This window comes from Poromitra crassiceps, assembly GCF_964638095.1.
Source record: "Poromitra crassiceps genome assembly, chromosome: 1".
In the NCBI taxonomy this organism is placed as follows: domain Eukaryota; kingdom Metazoa; phylum Chordata; class Actinopteri; order Beryciformes; family Melamphaidae; genus Poromitra; species Poromitra crassiceps.
The window spans coordinates 27,889,099-27,905,296 of record NC_139623.1 but is presented as its reverse complement, the minus strand read 5'-3'; the positions used below and the strand labels follow the sequence as shown (position 1 = coordinate 27,905,296).

General features: G+C 43.4%; 1 protein-coding gene across 1 annotated transcript in view; it reads right to left on the bottom strand.

Moving 5' to 3' along the window:
• ar (androgen receptor) overlaps positions 1-12,953 on the bottom strand; it is a gene marked incomplete at both ends in the record, with an annotated part of 49,804 nt that extends 36,851 nt beyond the window's left edge. The window contains one exon of the mRNA XM_083637970.1: positions 11,902-12,953. Coding sequence (XP_083494096.1) covers positions 11,902-12,953 — 1,052 coding nt within the window. The remainder of the gene's footprint in view (positions 1-11,901) is intronic.
• Positions 12,954-16,198: the final 3,245 nt, after the last annotated feature.

Sequence of the window (16,198 nt, the reverse complement as noted above, 5' to 3'; positions counted from 1 at the left end):
GCCTAACCTCAGCCTTGAACACAGAGAGATTGGAAAATGCACAGACATAACGATACTTCTCTGACGTGCAACTTAAGATTTCAAGGTTTTGTGCACGAGAGACAAGGGCAAAGCTTAGCTGGAACACATCCATTGTGTCTCCACTGATTTTAGGTGAGAATGAAGAATATATACATTGGCTAGAACTGCTGGGTATTACCAGGGAACTCAAACCAAGAGGCAAAAAAAATAAAAAAAAATAGGCACACTATCCATTTTGCATCCAGTATCTGTTAAAGCATATATCTATGTAATGCATTACCCGTATATAAACAGATGCAGAGTATTTTAAGTCTAGTTTATAGGAGCTAGTATATTATAGGAATTAACATCATTTCACTGCAGTACTGAATGATCATCCAACTGTTGTAATGAAACTAGCAACAATGAGTGCTGCAGCCTGGAATGTGATTTCCAAATTGGATAAAAGAGATGAGAGGGGAGTCCAGTGTTGGAGGTGGGAGTGATCAGAGAGCGGGGTGATAGGAGTCGACAAGACGGGAACCACTGTGCTATTTACACAAGGAAAGCTGTGGGCATGAAATACCACAGTGACGGCTAATGCTTGTGTTGTCCTTGGATCTATCATCCATAGTCAATCTGAAAAACATGCATGACCAAAACAGTATGCAAATGCCCTGAGTAAAGTAAACAAAATAACACAGGCAACTGGGAATAATCCCAAGTAACTGATACTGTACGGAAAAAGAAAAAGAAACAAAAAACTTTGGACTTTGGATACATTGCAGTGCTTGCAGTTTAGAAATATTAACTATTGAAGTGATCTTTTCCTACTACAGTAGCTACATGTACATTTATTTTACTTTTTAAACACATAGTTTCACAATAACAGTCATCTCTGTGAGGACCTGAATACAAATATGATTTTTTCTTTTTTAGATTGCCCATAATATGTGGTGGTTAAAACATACATTTTAATATAAATGTTTTATTTAAATTGATGATGATCAGGTATCAATACAGTATGTTTTTGTGGAGATTAGTTGAACTGTGTAAATATTTGAGCAAAACGTAAAATATTCATGTACAGACAGCCTGAAGGCCTTTTCACACTACATCATTAAGCTTCGCAATGCTAAGATACAGAAAATAACATATTATTCAAATGTATTCTGATTGTAAGTGTGCTACAGTGAATAGATACAGTCGGTCTGTATGTACAGTGTGCTACAGTGAATAGATACAGTGAATAGATACATACATACACACTGCTAAGGCCTCATCCCTCTCCTCTGTCCTTGTCCTCCTTGACTTGTCTGCAGCTTTTGATACAGTGAATCACCAGATTCTTCTCTCTTCTCTCTCTGATCTAGGCATCTCAGGATCTGCACGCCCCTGGTTTGCCTCCTATCTCTCTAACCGCTCATACCAGGTTCTATGGCGAGGATCCCTATCCAGATCCTGTACTCTTAGCACAGGTGTGCCCCAGGGCTCAGTCCTGGGCCCCTTGCTATTCCTTCTCTATATCAGATCTCTTGGCCATGTGATCTCATCGCATGGCTTCTCTTATCACTGCTATGCTGACGACACTCAGCTCTACCTCTCTCCCCCCCCCCTCAGACACCCACATCGAGGCATGTATCGCTGCATGCCTCAAAGACATTAGTGCTTGGATGTCTGCCCACCATCTCAAGCTGAATCTTGGTAAGACCGAGCTACTCTTCCTCCCCGGGAAAGACTGTCCCCTGTCTGTTTCTCACAAGGGAAGCGACACAACTCCTGGTCCAGGCACTTGTCATCTCTCGCCTGGACTACTGCAATGTTCTTCTGGCTGGGCTACCTGCTACAGCCATCCGCTCATCCAGAACGCTGCAGCCCATCTGGTATTCAACCAACCCAAATTCTCTCATGTCACTCCCCTCTTCCGGGACCTTCACTGGCTTCCCATCTCGGCACGCATTAAATTCAAAACACTGGTTCTGGCCTACAGGGCAGTACACCAGACAGCCCCTCTGTACTTACAATCTATGGTCAGGCTCCAAATCTCTCACCGTTCCCTCCGCTCCTCCACCAGCGCAGGATTCCTCGCCCCCCCTCCGCTACGGGGGCTCAAAAATCGCTCATCCTGATCTCGACTCTTCTCGTCTCTGGCACCTCAATGGTGGAACGAGCTTCCACCTTCGGTCACGACAACCGAATCACTGCCGATCTTTCGGAAAAGACTAAAGACTCACCTTTTCAGGCTCCATCTGGGCCCTTCTTGAACTAACTTCTGCGTCTGCCAAATGACGTAATGTAATGTAATGTAATACATTCGGTCTGTGTGTACAGTGTGCGACAGTGAATAGATACAGTCGGTCTGTACAATGTGCTACAGTGAATAGATACAGTCGGTCTGTACAGTGTGCGACAGTGAATAGATACAGTCGGTCTGCACAGTGTGCTACAGTGAATAGATACAGTTGGTCTGTACAGTGTGCTACAGTGAATAGATACAGTCGGTCTGTACAGTGTGCTACAGTGAATAGATACAGTCGGTCTGTACAGTGTGCTACAGTGAATAGATACAATCGGTCTGTACAGTGTGCTACAGTGAATAGATACAGTTGGTCTGTGTGTACAGTGTGCTACAGTGAATAGATACAGTTGGTCTGTGTGTACAGTGTGCTACAGTGAATAGATACAGTTGGTCTGTGTGTACAGTGTGCTACAGTGAATAGATACAGTCGGTCTGTGTGTACAGTGTGCTACAGTGAATAGATACAGTTGGTCTGTGTGTACAGTGTGCTACAGTGAATAGATACAGTTGGTCTGTGTGTACAGTGTGCTACAGTGAATAGATACAGTCGGTCTGTGTGTACAGTGTGCTACAGTGAATAGATACAGTTGGTCTGTGTGTACAGTGTGCTACAGTGAATAGATACAGTCGGTCTGTGTGTACAGTGTGCTACAGTGAATAGATACAGTCGGTCTGTACAGTGTGCTACAGTGAATAGATACAGTCGTCTGTACAGTGTGCTACAGTGAATAGATACAGTCGGTCTGTGTGTACAGTGTGCTACAGTGAATAGATACAGTCGGTCTGTACAGTGTGCTACAGTGAATAGATACAGTCGGTCTGTACAGTGTGCTACAGTGAATAGATACAGTCGTCTGTACAGTGTGCTACAGTGAATAGATACAGTCGGTCTGTGTGTACAGTGTGCTACAGTGAATAGGTCCACCTCTGTGTGTCCAGTGTGCTACAGTGGCACATATTTTTGAAGTGGGCCCGGTGCCACAGGGGTTCATTAGGTCTATTGTACCCTGGACCAAATGAAAGCACTCCATTCAGTTTTAAATCCCCGGCTTTCCCATCCCTGCCCAGGGTTTCTTGAGCATGTTCCAAGTTGTTTGATTTAAATTTCAGTGTCTGATTAATATTAACACAAATGTATCATAATGATAGACTAATCTGCTTCAGTGACCAATTTGGCTTGAAGTTAGGCGGTTTTATGCTTGATGCTTATGCTTTTGAGCCTTCTTGGATGCATCTGTATCAGCTTGGCACATCCACGATTGTGGGCTTTTCAACAGTTCTAACAGATTTGCTCAAGCTCTAGCCTGATTTATAGTCCTGTGTCGACGCCACCACAAGCCATAGCTTACATGCACCTCCACAAAAATGTAACAAAGTATGGCGACATAAGAACTTATCGGCCCAAATCCATTCATTTATAGGACATCTCATCTCCAAAATATAAGAAGAAATATGACCAGATGTCACTGAATTTGTGGTGAGAAATATCTCAGAAAAATGGGCTTCAGAGAATGAAAATGCAGCTACTTCTTTGCTAATGAAGCAGGACACTACCAGCCATCTAGTGTTTCCCCCCCTGACTATGCACAGAATCACCGGCGCATAATTCTAAATGGTTGCATTGCTATTTAGCAATGTGGAAACTTCAACACAAGCCATAAATCAGCCTTCAGACAAGACGGATGGAGAACGTCTGTGATCAGCTATCGTTAAATCATTCCACAAATTTTCCATGAGATTGAAATCTCAAGGCTTGGCTGTGCCACTCATCAACTTCCACACTCTTCCTCTCAAGCCAATGCAGTGTTGATTTGGTCGTATGCCTCTGGGTGTTGTCTTACTGAAACACAAGTTGCCCTCATCAAGCTCCTTGGCACTCTGAACACGTTCTTAAGTAATTGCCTGTTTTTGGCTCCATTCATTGTTCCCTCTTCCCCTGCACAGCCTGATGCTGCACCATGCTTCAGAGCGCTGCTGTTAACATGGATGATGAGCAATGACTGGGAAGAAGCACGCTGGATCTCCCCAGTTCTCCAAGTCCTTTATGCACAACAGAGTGAGAACACAAACAGCATGTGGAGGAACTTGAGGAAGTAAACATCACCTCTGACATTTCCTCAAAGTAAAAGCACCCGTGGGACAGAGCTGAACCACCATGTGTACAGTATGCTGACTGGCCGAAGGATGGACTCCTGCCAGAGCTTCTCTCCTGAGCCTCTGCTGCTCGATTTCCCACTGTTCTTTCAACTGGCTGAGTCAATAAACACTGTTCTTTCAACTGGCTGAGTCAATAAACACTGTTCTTTCAACTGGCTGAGTCAATAAACACTGTTCTTTCAACTGGCTGAGTCAATAAACACTGTTCTTTCAACTGGCTAAGTCAATAAACACTGTTCTTTCAACTGGCTGAGTCAATAAACACTGTTCTTTCAACTGGCTAAGTCAATAAACACTGTTCTTTCAACTGGCTGAGTCAATAAACAAGCGCAAATTCCCAATAGCTGCGACTACGCACATTTCTGAAATGCAGGATGGCAGGGACAGCCCACCCTACTCTGCCTGACTACCTCTACCACCCTGCATTCTGAAATCCCCCCCCCCCCACTGCCCCCTTTTAGGCAAAAGCATGAACACAAACACACATACACACACGCACGCACACATGCGCACACACACACACACGCACGCACGCACGCACACACACACACACACACACACACACACACACACACACACACACACACACACACACGCACGCACACACTTGACCACCAGGCCAAATTTCAACCTCCTAGGTCAGAAACTGTGGCCGCCAAAGGGTGGTGAACTTTTTGTGGACCAACTGACCGACCAACCAACCGACCGACCGACAGAGCGACCTATAGAGCTGCTGGTCGCTGCTTAAGATGCTAAAGGTGAGTGTAACGCATAGTCTCCATACAGTACAGTACACAATTTTGAAAGATGTGAAAAAGTGAAGCAAGAGCGAACAGGGTGGCCTGTCTTTGGTAACGGATCACCCATCACTACTTGGCGGCGGTAACAGTATTTTCTGATCGCAAAGCATTTTTATGCTGCCAAAGACTAAAGACCCTCCTTCACTGATTGGGGTATGACCAGATGTGCAACAAGCTTGAAAGTTCATAGATAATTTTCTGCCCCTAGAAGTGGATGGAGGACTTTGAAAGATATTGAAATGAAGTGCGTTTTCCCACTCTTTCTGAATATTGCAATTGTAATACCCACCCCCACCGCATTGATAGAATGTTGAAAAAGAGGATGATTTGCCAATAATATATATTTTTTCTGATGTGCAACTTGATTTGTATAGGCAGGGATCATGCACAGCACCAAAATGCCTTGTTAGGAAAGCTGCCTGGAATCACAGTGGTTAGTATTGTTCTTTCAATGTTTTTCTCTTATAATGATAACACTGCTATGAGATGACGTAGAAGATAATGTGTTGTGCAACTTGAACATCAATAAGCATGGCTTTTTAATCTTATGATGAAACAGAAAAACATGAATAGCTATCAATCCCAAGGAAAGACCGACTTTAACTTTAGGTGAGACACTACATCAACAAGTGCTTTCACTTTTCTAGTAGAATGGGGTTATCTTAAAAAGCCACTGTCCTTACAGCTGTGTAAGTATTTTGAACGTGAAACATCTCAAGTGCATGTGCAGAACGCTGAGGTTTCGCACAAAATCCACTTTCCATGCATGCTCTCACAGCCTGTCTCTTACAGCTATATTTTGCCTCTCAAGAAGACAGCTCTTAGAATTTCCTGCACATTTGGCATTTTGACACAATTGAAATGTGGACAGGACGTTACAATTTCGGAGCAATTGCAACTGCTATTTGCATTGGCTCCTGTGAGGGAAGTGCCTAGCCAACAGCTTAGGCACGGGTAAGGCCCTGGGTCTTCTCAGTGCAGATAGATGAAGTGACTGTTGAGGCAGGGGCCTTGGGTAGGTTGGACGATGGGAGGATTTTGCAGCTGGTTTCGCTGTCGAAGGTTGAGCCCTGCATCTCTGAGTGTCATGTCTGGATGGAGTGCAGTCAGTCAGGGCCGTAACCAGGGTTCCGAAATAGGGGAGGTCCAGCAAGGGGAGGCGGATTCATTAGGTCTATTGTACCCTGATTTGTACCAAAATTTGAGGGTTTTTTTCCCCCTTTTTTAGCCATATTTAGAGTAATATATCATTTTAAATCAACATTAGGATTATACTGTTGTGATGTCATTATTCAGTATATTCTCTTTCATGTCACCACCTGCTCAGCTCTCCTGTCAACATAATTGTAACTAACAAACACAAACTGTTTTAGCCAAATTCATATCAAAATGACACCTACAAACACAGGTACACAACCCAAGCCGTACACAACACACAAAGTCATCATCGATAATAAAAAAAACATACAGAGGGACATTTATTTATTCCTGATAGGAACGATTGAAAAATAAAATAAAATATATTATGTTGTTTTTAACTTTACAGCACCTCTTTTTGTTACTTATTGGGTCATGAAACTGAAACCATGCATATAGCCACCTGCATACCTGACTTCGGGAGCTTGGCAATTGGCATCATGCATGATTAGCCAGTAGCATCCCAACGTGTCACACAGGTAACATTACTTAAGAGACAGACTAGACACTTACTTTCTTGGTTGTTGCTAAAAAATCTGTCAGTGTCACTCACTATCTGTCGTTCACTCGCTCACTGTCTCGCAGCTCGCTCACCTTCAATTATCTCGCCAGGCAGACAGACAGTCATCACTCACCACCACCATGCTGCTGCTCTCTCGGAATCAAGTTACCGCGGAGGCGGCGTCAGATGACTTCCTGCCTGACCTGCCTTTCGTTTCAAAATAAAAGCGATCCCGTGTTTTTCATGCTTTTCCATGCAGATTGTTTTATAAAAAAAAAAAAAAAAAAAAATTCTCTCTGAAATATTAGGGGAGGTCCGGACCTCCCCGTCCTCATAGCTAGTTACGGCCATGCAGTCAGTGTGCTGACTGTCAGTGAACTCTACTACGGTCTCACTCCATATTCCCTATCGTTCCCCTGGCAGGATGACGTCAGCTGCTTGTCCAATCTCACTGGCTTCCACGTGGGGCCATGCTGTTGTTGGCCAACATGTCCACCTGGTGTGCCAGAGAGGCACTGTGGTAGCAAAGTAAGGTGTGCTGCTGCGTCAAGCTAAATGAGCATGCTTGTTTCAAGACAGCGAGGGAGGGAGACCATGGAATTAGAAGTGCGTGACAAAATGAGAAAACCACGAGTGGTTTCCAGGAAGCCAGTAAAAAAAGTTTCTGGGGAAACATTTGGAATGATTATTCAAATTGTGGAGCAACATGTAGATACAATAGAACGTTTACACACCTGAATGTTCCAAAGTGAGGGCTGAAAGTGGACAACTACAAGGAATAAGCTCGGTCCACTTCACATTTAAAATTAAAATAGGTTTTATTGAGAAGAACATTTTGGTACAAAGACCTTCATAAGGTTATCCCAACACTTGCTACTTGTCAAGGAAGGAATTAAGAAATCAAGATTTTGCAGTTTGTTTCATGTATTCTGTGTATTATTCTCTATGGGGCGTCCATTAATCGCTTTGGATAAAGGAGGTTGGTGGTTCGATTCCTGCCTCCTGAAGAAATTTGGGCTAAGGAAAGAAATCCTCAGGGACTTCTACAGAGGCAGCATTGAAAGCCTGCTGACTGGCGGCTTCACCACCTGGTACGGGAACTGTACCACCATGGACCGCAGGGCGCTACGGAGAGTGAGACGCGCGGCCCAGCACGTAACAGAATGTGAGTTGCCAGATCTGCATGAACTGTATAAACAGCGGTGCCTCAGGAGGTCCCTGAAGATCATCAAAGACACAAACCATCCCCACAACAGCCTGTTCTCCCTGCTACCCTCAGGGAGAAGATACAGGGTTCCGAAAGCACGCACAAATCGCTTGAGGAACAGTTTCTTCCCGCAGGCCACGAGACTCCTTAACATACACAAATAGTGTAGCAGCCGCACTGTACCGTACTGTAGCTGCTACCATTACGTATGTCTAACGTTTAATTGTATGTTTAATAAGGAATATGCTATTTGCACCTGTATGTCAAATACGCCGAATTTAAAATGCTGAGTTTAATTGTATGTTTAATAAGGAATAAGTTATTTGCACCTGTATGTCAAATACGCAGAATTTAAAATGTTTAAGCACGTCTAAAGTATGCACACGACATGTGCGTGCAGTGAATATGCCACTGTCTCTGACTTGTCATATCACTATACTGCCTTATTGCTTGTTGTGTCTCTTGTTGTTTTTGCACTCATATGCCCTGTTATATTTGTACTATGTTGTAAACGGAGTCCACAGCACAAGAATTTCACACGTGATACTTGTACCATGGAGTGACAATAAAAATCTTGAATCTTGAATCTTGAATCCTCGAGTCTGCATGTCGAAGTGTCCTTGGGCATGATACTGAACCCCAAATTGCTCTAGATGGTGTGCCAGCACCCTGCCTGCGTGGTAGCTTGCTGCCATCGGTGTATGAATGTCTGTGTGAATGGGTGAATGTACCTACTGACTGTAAAGCGCTTTGGATAAAAGCGCTATATAAATGCAGGCATTTACCATTTACCATTCTGTACAAGTTCACAAGTCACAGTCACCCTTCCTCCATCATTTCAAATGGACAAGCTCAAATGATGTTAATTGCAGGTGTCAAGTGGAAAACCGAATTTGTCAGTTGCTGAAGGAAAGTAAACAAGCAAGAAATAAATAGTGTGCAGCACACGGAAAAAGACATATACCAAAGCCTTTGGAGGCGTTAATTTTCTCCCCACTCTTCTTGATGGCTGAGAAAGATCTGAGAAATACATCACTACATAAAAAGGATGGATCGGGGAGGGGGGGAGGTGTTTTTGCTTTTGTTGCTGACCAAAACATTAAAAGTCATGGCACCTATGCAAAAAAAAAAAAAAAAAAAAAAAAAAATACATAATATATATATATAATTCTTTTTTAATATATATTTATTTTTTACCATACAGATAGTCTGACATTTCTAGAGCATAGAGGTTTATGAAACATAGTTTTCTGTATTTGCTCAAGCTAGGTATCAATGTGTGTGTGAATGTGAACAGGGCACTCTGGAAAAAGAGAGCATTGCTCTCAGTGATTATATATATATAATAGTCTTGCCTCACTTTAAACATTGGTAAGACTGCATGTATGTATTTTTCAATCCACAAGAAGGAGGTCCATAATCCTGATATCCTTGTTAGTGGCATAAGCTCCAACTTGTCCCAGATATGAAATTATCTTGGGATCATCAGACTGACAGACTCTCACCTGACCTTTGAAAAACAAGTGAAAAAGGTAATCAGTACAGCCAAATTGAACACCAGATATTTTAAATTAATCAGGAACCAAATATCAACAGATGCTGCCAAGTTGCATGATGATTTTTCCACACTTATCCTACTGTATTACAACTTGGTCTCAGGCGGGAAAAACCACCATCAAGCCAAATGCACAGTCTATACAAATACACCCTGAAAGTCCTGGACAAAAAGCCAGCTAGGGATCACCATTGACATATTATTTCCAAGTACAATCTATCGGCCTTTGATAATTTTGTCAATTATGCAAATATTTGTTTAATGTACAGAATTATCTATGATCTTGCTCCTCCTCCTCTGAAAGAGTTTGTTTCACTGTGCTCAGACAACATCAAACAAACAAGAGCCGCCACCAGAGGCAACTGTGCAGTACAACTGAGACGCACTGAATTTGGCAGATCAGCTTTCTCCGTCAGAGCTACAAACATCTGCAACTCTACTCCCAATATTATCAGACAAAGCCCCAACTTAACAAGTTTTAAAAACCAACTGAAATAATGGCTGAAATCCCAACAATCATGTCATCATTAACACCCAATACCTAGCAGTGCACGTTTTATTATCTTATTTTGTATGTGTCGTATTTTATGCTTTTGTACTTGAATTGTATTATGTGTACATGTATGTATCAGATTACATTGTGATTGTAACTCTGTTTTATTGTGTTTTTGACTGTCCTTGTATCATCTAGGCCACCCAGGACTGCAGATAGAGTTTTGTTTCCTATAGTCTGGGACAGTTTGTGACTATCCATTTCCCTGTAAATTAAATTAAATTAAATTAAATTAAATTAAATTAAATTAAATTAAATTAAATTAAGTTAAGTTAAGTTAAGTTAAGTTAAATTAAATTAAATTAAATTCAATTAAATTAAATTCAATTAAATTAAATTAAATTAAAATAAATTAAAATAAATTAAATTAAATAAATAAATAAATATCCAATCTGCTTTTTTACTGTAATCTGCTAACAATTTAGTTTTTTGTTTTTTTTATCAACCAGCAAAAACTTAACTTCAGACAATTTCACTGCAAGGGATGCAAACTAGCTATTAATTCAAATGTATTCCTGGGTCTGTTGATTATTATTAATATAATATATATAGTATGTTGAAAAAAAACATTGAATTTATTTGTAATACCTCTGTTTGAAAATGTACCTCTCTTCCAACAGTTTTCTGAGCTAAAATATTTTTTCTATCCACATCCACTAATATAATTCTGACAAATCCTGAGTGTTCCATCAGTGCAAAGGATTTTTTTTAATGTATAGCTCTGTGAATGGCAACGCTGTCCAGTCTATGATTTAGAGCAGGTATATGTGGTTTCCTCATTGAAGGATCTTACCTTCAGCCTGAAATAAATGTTGTCTTAAAACTAAGTACCATTAAAACCATAGCTTGTGAGTGCATGTCAGAAGTCAAATCAAAATATGGGACCTAAGAAATTGAAAGTATAAAGTGTTGCTGCCATTACTGATAAAATATTATGGTAGGCTACTGATAAAATATGAAGTGGGTTTTCAATCTATAGGCTATTAGGCCGTTGTCTCTTGTGGGCAGATTTCAGCAGCTTTGAGACACTTGTTGCAATAAATTGCTCACAAATGTTAAAATTTAGTTTTAATTCTCAATATGTCAAAGATCAAACAGTTTTATCTGTTCCCTAATTATTCTTTCAGCTGTATTATTAAATGATATGATACTGAAGATGCTGTTTTCAACAGCATTTTGAGAACAGATAAAGAGCTATAGAAGTTAAATTGGTACTTGCAACATCATTTGAGCTGATCGGTGCCTGTTATAACTGGAATAAGCTCAAAAAACTGTTATAAGCATATTAATACTAAATAATAGCCTAACGATTGATGTAAAAAGTCCTTAATAGTATGCAACCTGTGGCTGTAAAGAGAACGATATGCCGAAAATCTATAATGCAAATGTCAGCCAAAAGGTTTCAATAATACTAATAAGAATAAGAATAAGAATAAGAATAAGAATAAGAATAAGAATAAGAATAAGAATAAGAATCATCATCATCATCATCATCATCAGAAGAGGAAGAAAATGAAAAAAATTATATAGAAGAAGACGAATCTGAAATCTGAAGTTAGTACAAAGCTGTAAAATCAAAGGAACAAATAAATCACACAGTAAAGATGTCATTCTCTGTGGTGACAGCTTACCTGGCGTCGTTGTAGGAGACATCCAGCCAGTCGCCGACTTCATTCTTCACATAGTTGGCGCTGGGCTGCCCGGGCAGCATCCCGCCGTGATACCACTGCTCCGGACCCATCACGCTCCTCTCATATGGATTGCATATGAACGTGGTGCTTGCTCCTGTGTTGTTTACGCACTGCCTCAAGCCCCCAAACTGCGCGCTACCGTGTTCATGATAAGGGTAACCGGTCCCCCCCCATACTGTCCCGGCAGATTCACTGCTAATGGCCTCAGACTTTATTTTGACGCTATACTGTTCTTGCAGGTAGTCCACATACTTGTTCTCCATGGCTTCGGCTTCGCCAATGTCTCTCGCTTGACCAGCGGCTTTGTAAACATGAGACGGTCTCTCTGTGGCAGTCGGGCCGAAGTGTGCCAAATTGTCTGCGCCATAAGGGCAAGAGGTAGGACGCGCGATGTCCAGATGATCTATCTCTTTTAAACCCGTGTCCTCAGCAGCCTCACCGCGCCTAAAGTCTGGCTCGTCAGACGTCCGAGAGGAGAGGAGGTGGTGCAGAGTGGAAGTAGGCCTATCCTCTGAACTTTTGAACATTTCCACCAGTTGCTTGCTGCCGTGCGCAGCCCGGTCATATCTCTCCTGGGCCACTCCGAAGAAATAGTCTGCGCGCATCTGGTCGTGTCCCACACACGCAGCAGGGAGAGCAGGGTCCAGGTCGCTCATGTCAGTGGGCTCCATGGCCAGTCCCAGCGACACGGACACGGCTTTGCACAGCTCCCTGGCTGTCTCGGAGATGGTGGCACTGGCGGAATAGGAGCGGCTGCTCGCCACACGGCCGTCAGCGTTCAACTCTCCTTGATGATGAGACGCAGCTGGCTGGCAGCGATGATTTTCCATGTCGCAGGCTTGTTGCGGGTTGGTGTGTCCGTACATGTTTGGGTCTGCATCGTAGGATACGCTCAACTCGCCGTTTCTGTTTCCCGTTGAGTTTTTGGCCACATGAATTCGACTTTCCTCCGTCTGCAGTGCTCTGGAGACGCTCGGCACGCCTTCCCGCATGTTTCCACCTCCTGTCCATATTTTGGTACGAGACAAGTGTCGATTAGTTTGGCTCATTTCCCAGGGGGTGGTTGTTCGGCAGAGGAAAATACTTTGAAAGAGAAAAGTCTACCCAGCTCCCATGAATTGTTGTTCCTCCTCAGCCCAACTCTCACGTTGTGGAAAACGTTTTGGCAAAGGTCCTCCTAAAACTGTACAGGGATCACAAACTCCTCCTAATCCAACTGTGATCTCCAACTGTGAGAGACCAGAGGCGCTGAAGAGCATGCACAAACTTAACGGCTATCTGTAAAACGCCGCACTTGATCGCCTACGAAAATAAACGATATTGACTAACATTTTAAAATCGTCTTTTACGCGGAGCGACGGAGGAAAGATTAAATAGGCCTATTTCATTTGAATTTATGTGATTTTATTAATTTAGCATATTAAAAACAAACAGCAACTGTCTGTGTCTGCTACCTTGTGTGCTATTTACCTACTGTGATTCATCAGTCTCACTTGAATATCATCACTGTGATCTTTTATCAAACTCTATATTCTTCAACAGTGCGCAAACGCAGGGTTGTTTGTTGGTCTCGGTGCGTTTGAGAGTATACGCTTCCAAATCCTCCAGCGCTCAGCGCTTTCTCATGCTGAGTGCTAATGATATCACCATGTGGAGTAAAGCCAGTTCATGCAGATTGATATAGACCTTATGAGTGACACAGTAGCCTGGTAGTAGACATACATATCAAGATATTTAAATGACCTGCTGGGCGCTTTACGCACACGCGCTGCACACGCACACGCACACGCACACGCACACGCACACGCACACACACACACACACACACACACACACACACACACACACACACACACACACACACACACACACACACACACACACACACACACACACACACACACACACACACACACAATACAAGATACAAGATACAAGATGTTTATTGTCACACGGATGTACAAGTACACATGGTGAAATGCTTGAGCTGAGTTATGTTCCGTTACAGTCATCATCATCATCAGGATCAGGATCAGGATCAGGATCAGGATCAGGATCAGGATATACTTTATTGTCCCCGAGAGGAAATTTGTCTTGGACAACAGTGCTACATACAGCTGCATCATATAAAAGAAGACAACACAGATGACAAAATCATCATCGTCATCAATCGTCATCATCATTGTCATCGACATCGTCGTCATTGTCATTCACATTATCAACATTATCATCATTGTTTCCTGTCATGCTTAACTGGTACATTAACATCAGAACATTGTCATCGTTATTGTCATCTGTTCCGGTGCTTTTTGGGTCTGTGCAGGGCCGCTGCTGGCCATTTGGGTGCCCTAAGCGTAATTGTTTTGTGGTGCCCCTCCCCCCGCAAAACTTTCAATAACTGTCAAACGAAAGACTGCAAATTCATTAATTATGAACGATACTAGTGTATCTCACATTACATTGCATGTGGCAAACAAACAATTGTTAGAATTACTGTACATGTCAGCAAACAAGCGATTGTTAAACTGTACATGCAAGCAGGGGTGGACTGGGATCATAATTCAGGCCGGGCATTAGATACCAAGGAGGCCAGGCCGACACGTGCGTGCCGGCGTCCGAAGGGCGGCGGCGAAAAATTTGGGCTGTTTGAAGCCCAATTTGGGCCGTTTGAAGCCCAATTTGGACCGTTTGAAGCCAGATTTGGGCTGTTTGAAGCCAGATTTGGGCCGTTTGAAGCCCGATTTGGGTCGTTTGAAGCCAGATTTGGGCCAGTTGAAGCCAGATTTGGGCCGGTTGAAGACAGATTTGAGCCGTTTGAAGCCCAATTTGGGCCGAGTCCAATTTTACCCATTACCCAGATGCACCCACTTTAACCCTGAATAAAGTAATAAAAACACTAGTAAACCAGTAGGCGGCGCCTGGCCTGCTGTTCAGTGAGTGGCCTGACTGAGGGCACAATTTTTTTTTTTTTTTTTTTTTTGGTGCCCTCAGTCACATGATGCCCTACGCAGTCTGCATACTCTGCGTAATGGGGTGCGGCGGGCCTGGGTCTGTGCCGTATATTGCGGATGCCCATAAATAATCTTTATATGTTATGTTAATTAGTAGTTACAAGTTTTTGTCTATATATTGCGGTTGCCCATAAATAAATCTGTACATGTTATCTTAGCAGCTGGTCATAATGGTGGGGTGGATCTGTTTATTGTTTAGGAGTCTGGTGGCTTGGGGGATGAAGCTATTCCGTAGTCTGCTTGTCCGGGTTTTGGGGGTTCTGTATCTCCTACCAGATGGTAGCAGGGAGAACATGTTGAGTGGGTGGGTTGGGTCCTTGATTATTTTCCTGGTTCTCTTGAGGCAGTGCTGAGTGTAGAGGTCTGCCAGATCCGGCAGCTCGCAGCCTGTTACACGCGCGCCTCACTCTCCTCAGCGCTTTCATGTCTTTTATGGTGCAGTTTCCATACCAGGAGGTGAAGCAGCCGGTCAGTAGGCTTTCGATGGTGCCTCTGTATATGTCTTTGAGTATTGTGGGTCTCAGGCCGAACTTCTTTAGTCGTCTGAGACCGTGCAGCCGTTGTTGGGCCTTTTTGGCAACAGAGGTGGTGTGGCTGGACCATGTTAGGTCCTGGTGGATGTTGACACCCAGGTATTTAAAGCTGTCCACTCTTTCCACCTCTGTGCCGTAGATTGTGACCGGGCGGTGGGACCCCCCCCCCCCCTCCTGTAGTCTGTGATTATCTCCTTGGTCTTGGCCACATTCAGGGAGAGGTGGTTGTCCTGGCACCATTGTTCCAGGACAGCCAGTTCTTTCCTGTAGGCCGTCTCGTCGCCGTTGGAGATCAGCCCCACCACTGCTGTGTCGTCCGCAAACTTCACGATGGAGGTTTGGGTTGCCACGCAGTCGTGGGTGTAGAGGTCATACCAGAAGGGGCTGGAGACACATCCCTGTGGCGCTCCAATGCTGATGGTCAGTGGGGAGGAGGTGCGGTCTTCTATTTTCACCACCTGTTGTCGGTCTGTGAGGAAGTCTGACACCCAGTCACATATGGCTGAGTTCAGGCCAAGGTGCTTGAGTTTCTCGACCAGCCTGGAGGGCACGATGGTGTTGAACGCTGAGCTGTAGTCCACGAACAGCGTTCTTACATAAGTGTCTTTTCCCTCCAGGTGGGAGAGGGCCGTGTGGAGCACGAGAGCTATGGCGTCTGCTGTGCTCCTGTTAGCGCGGTATGCGAATTGCAGG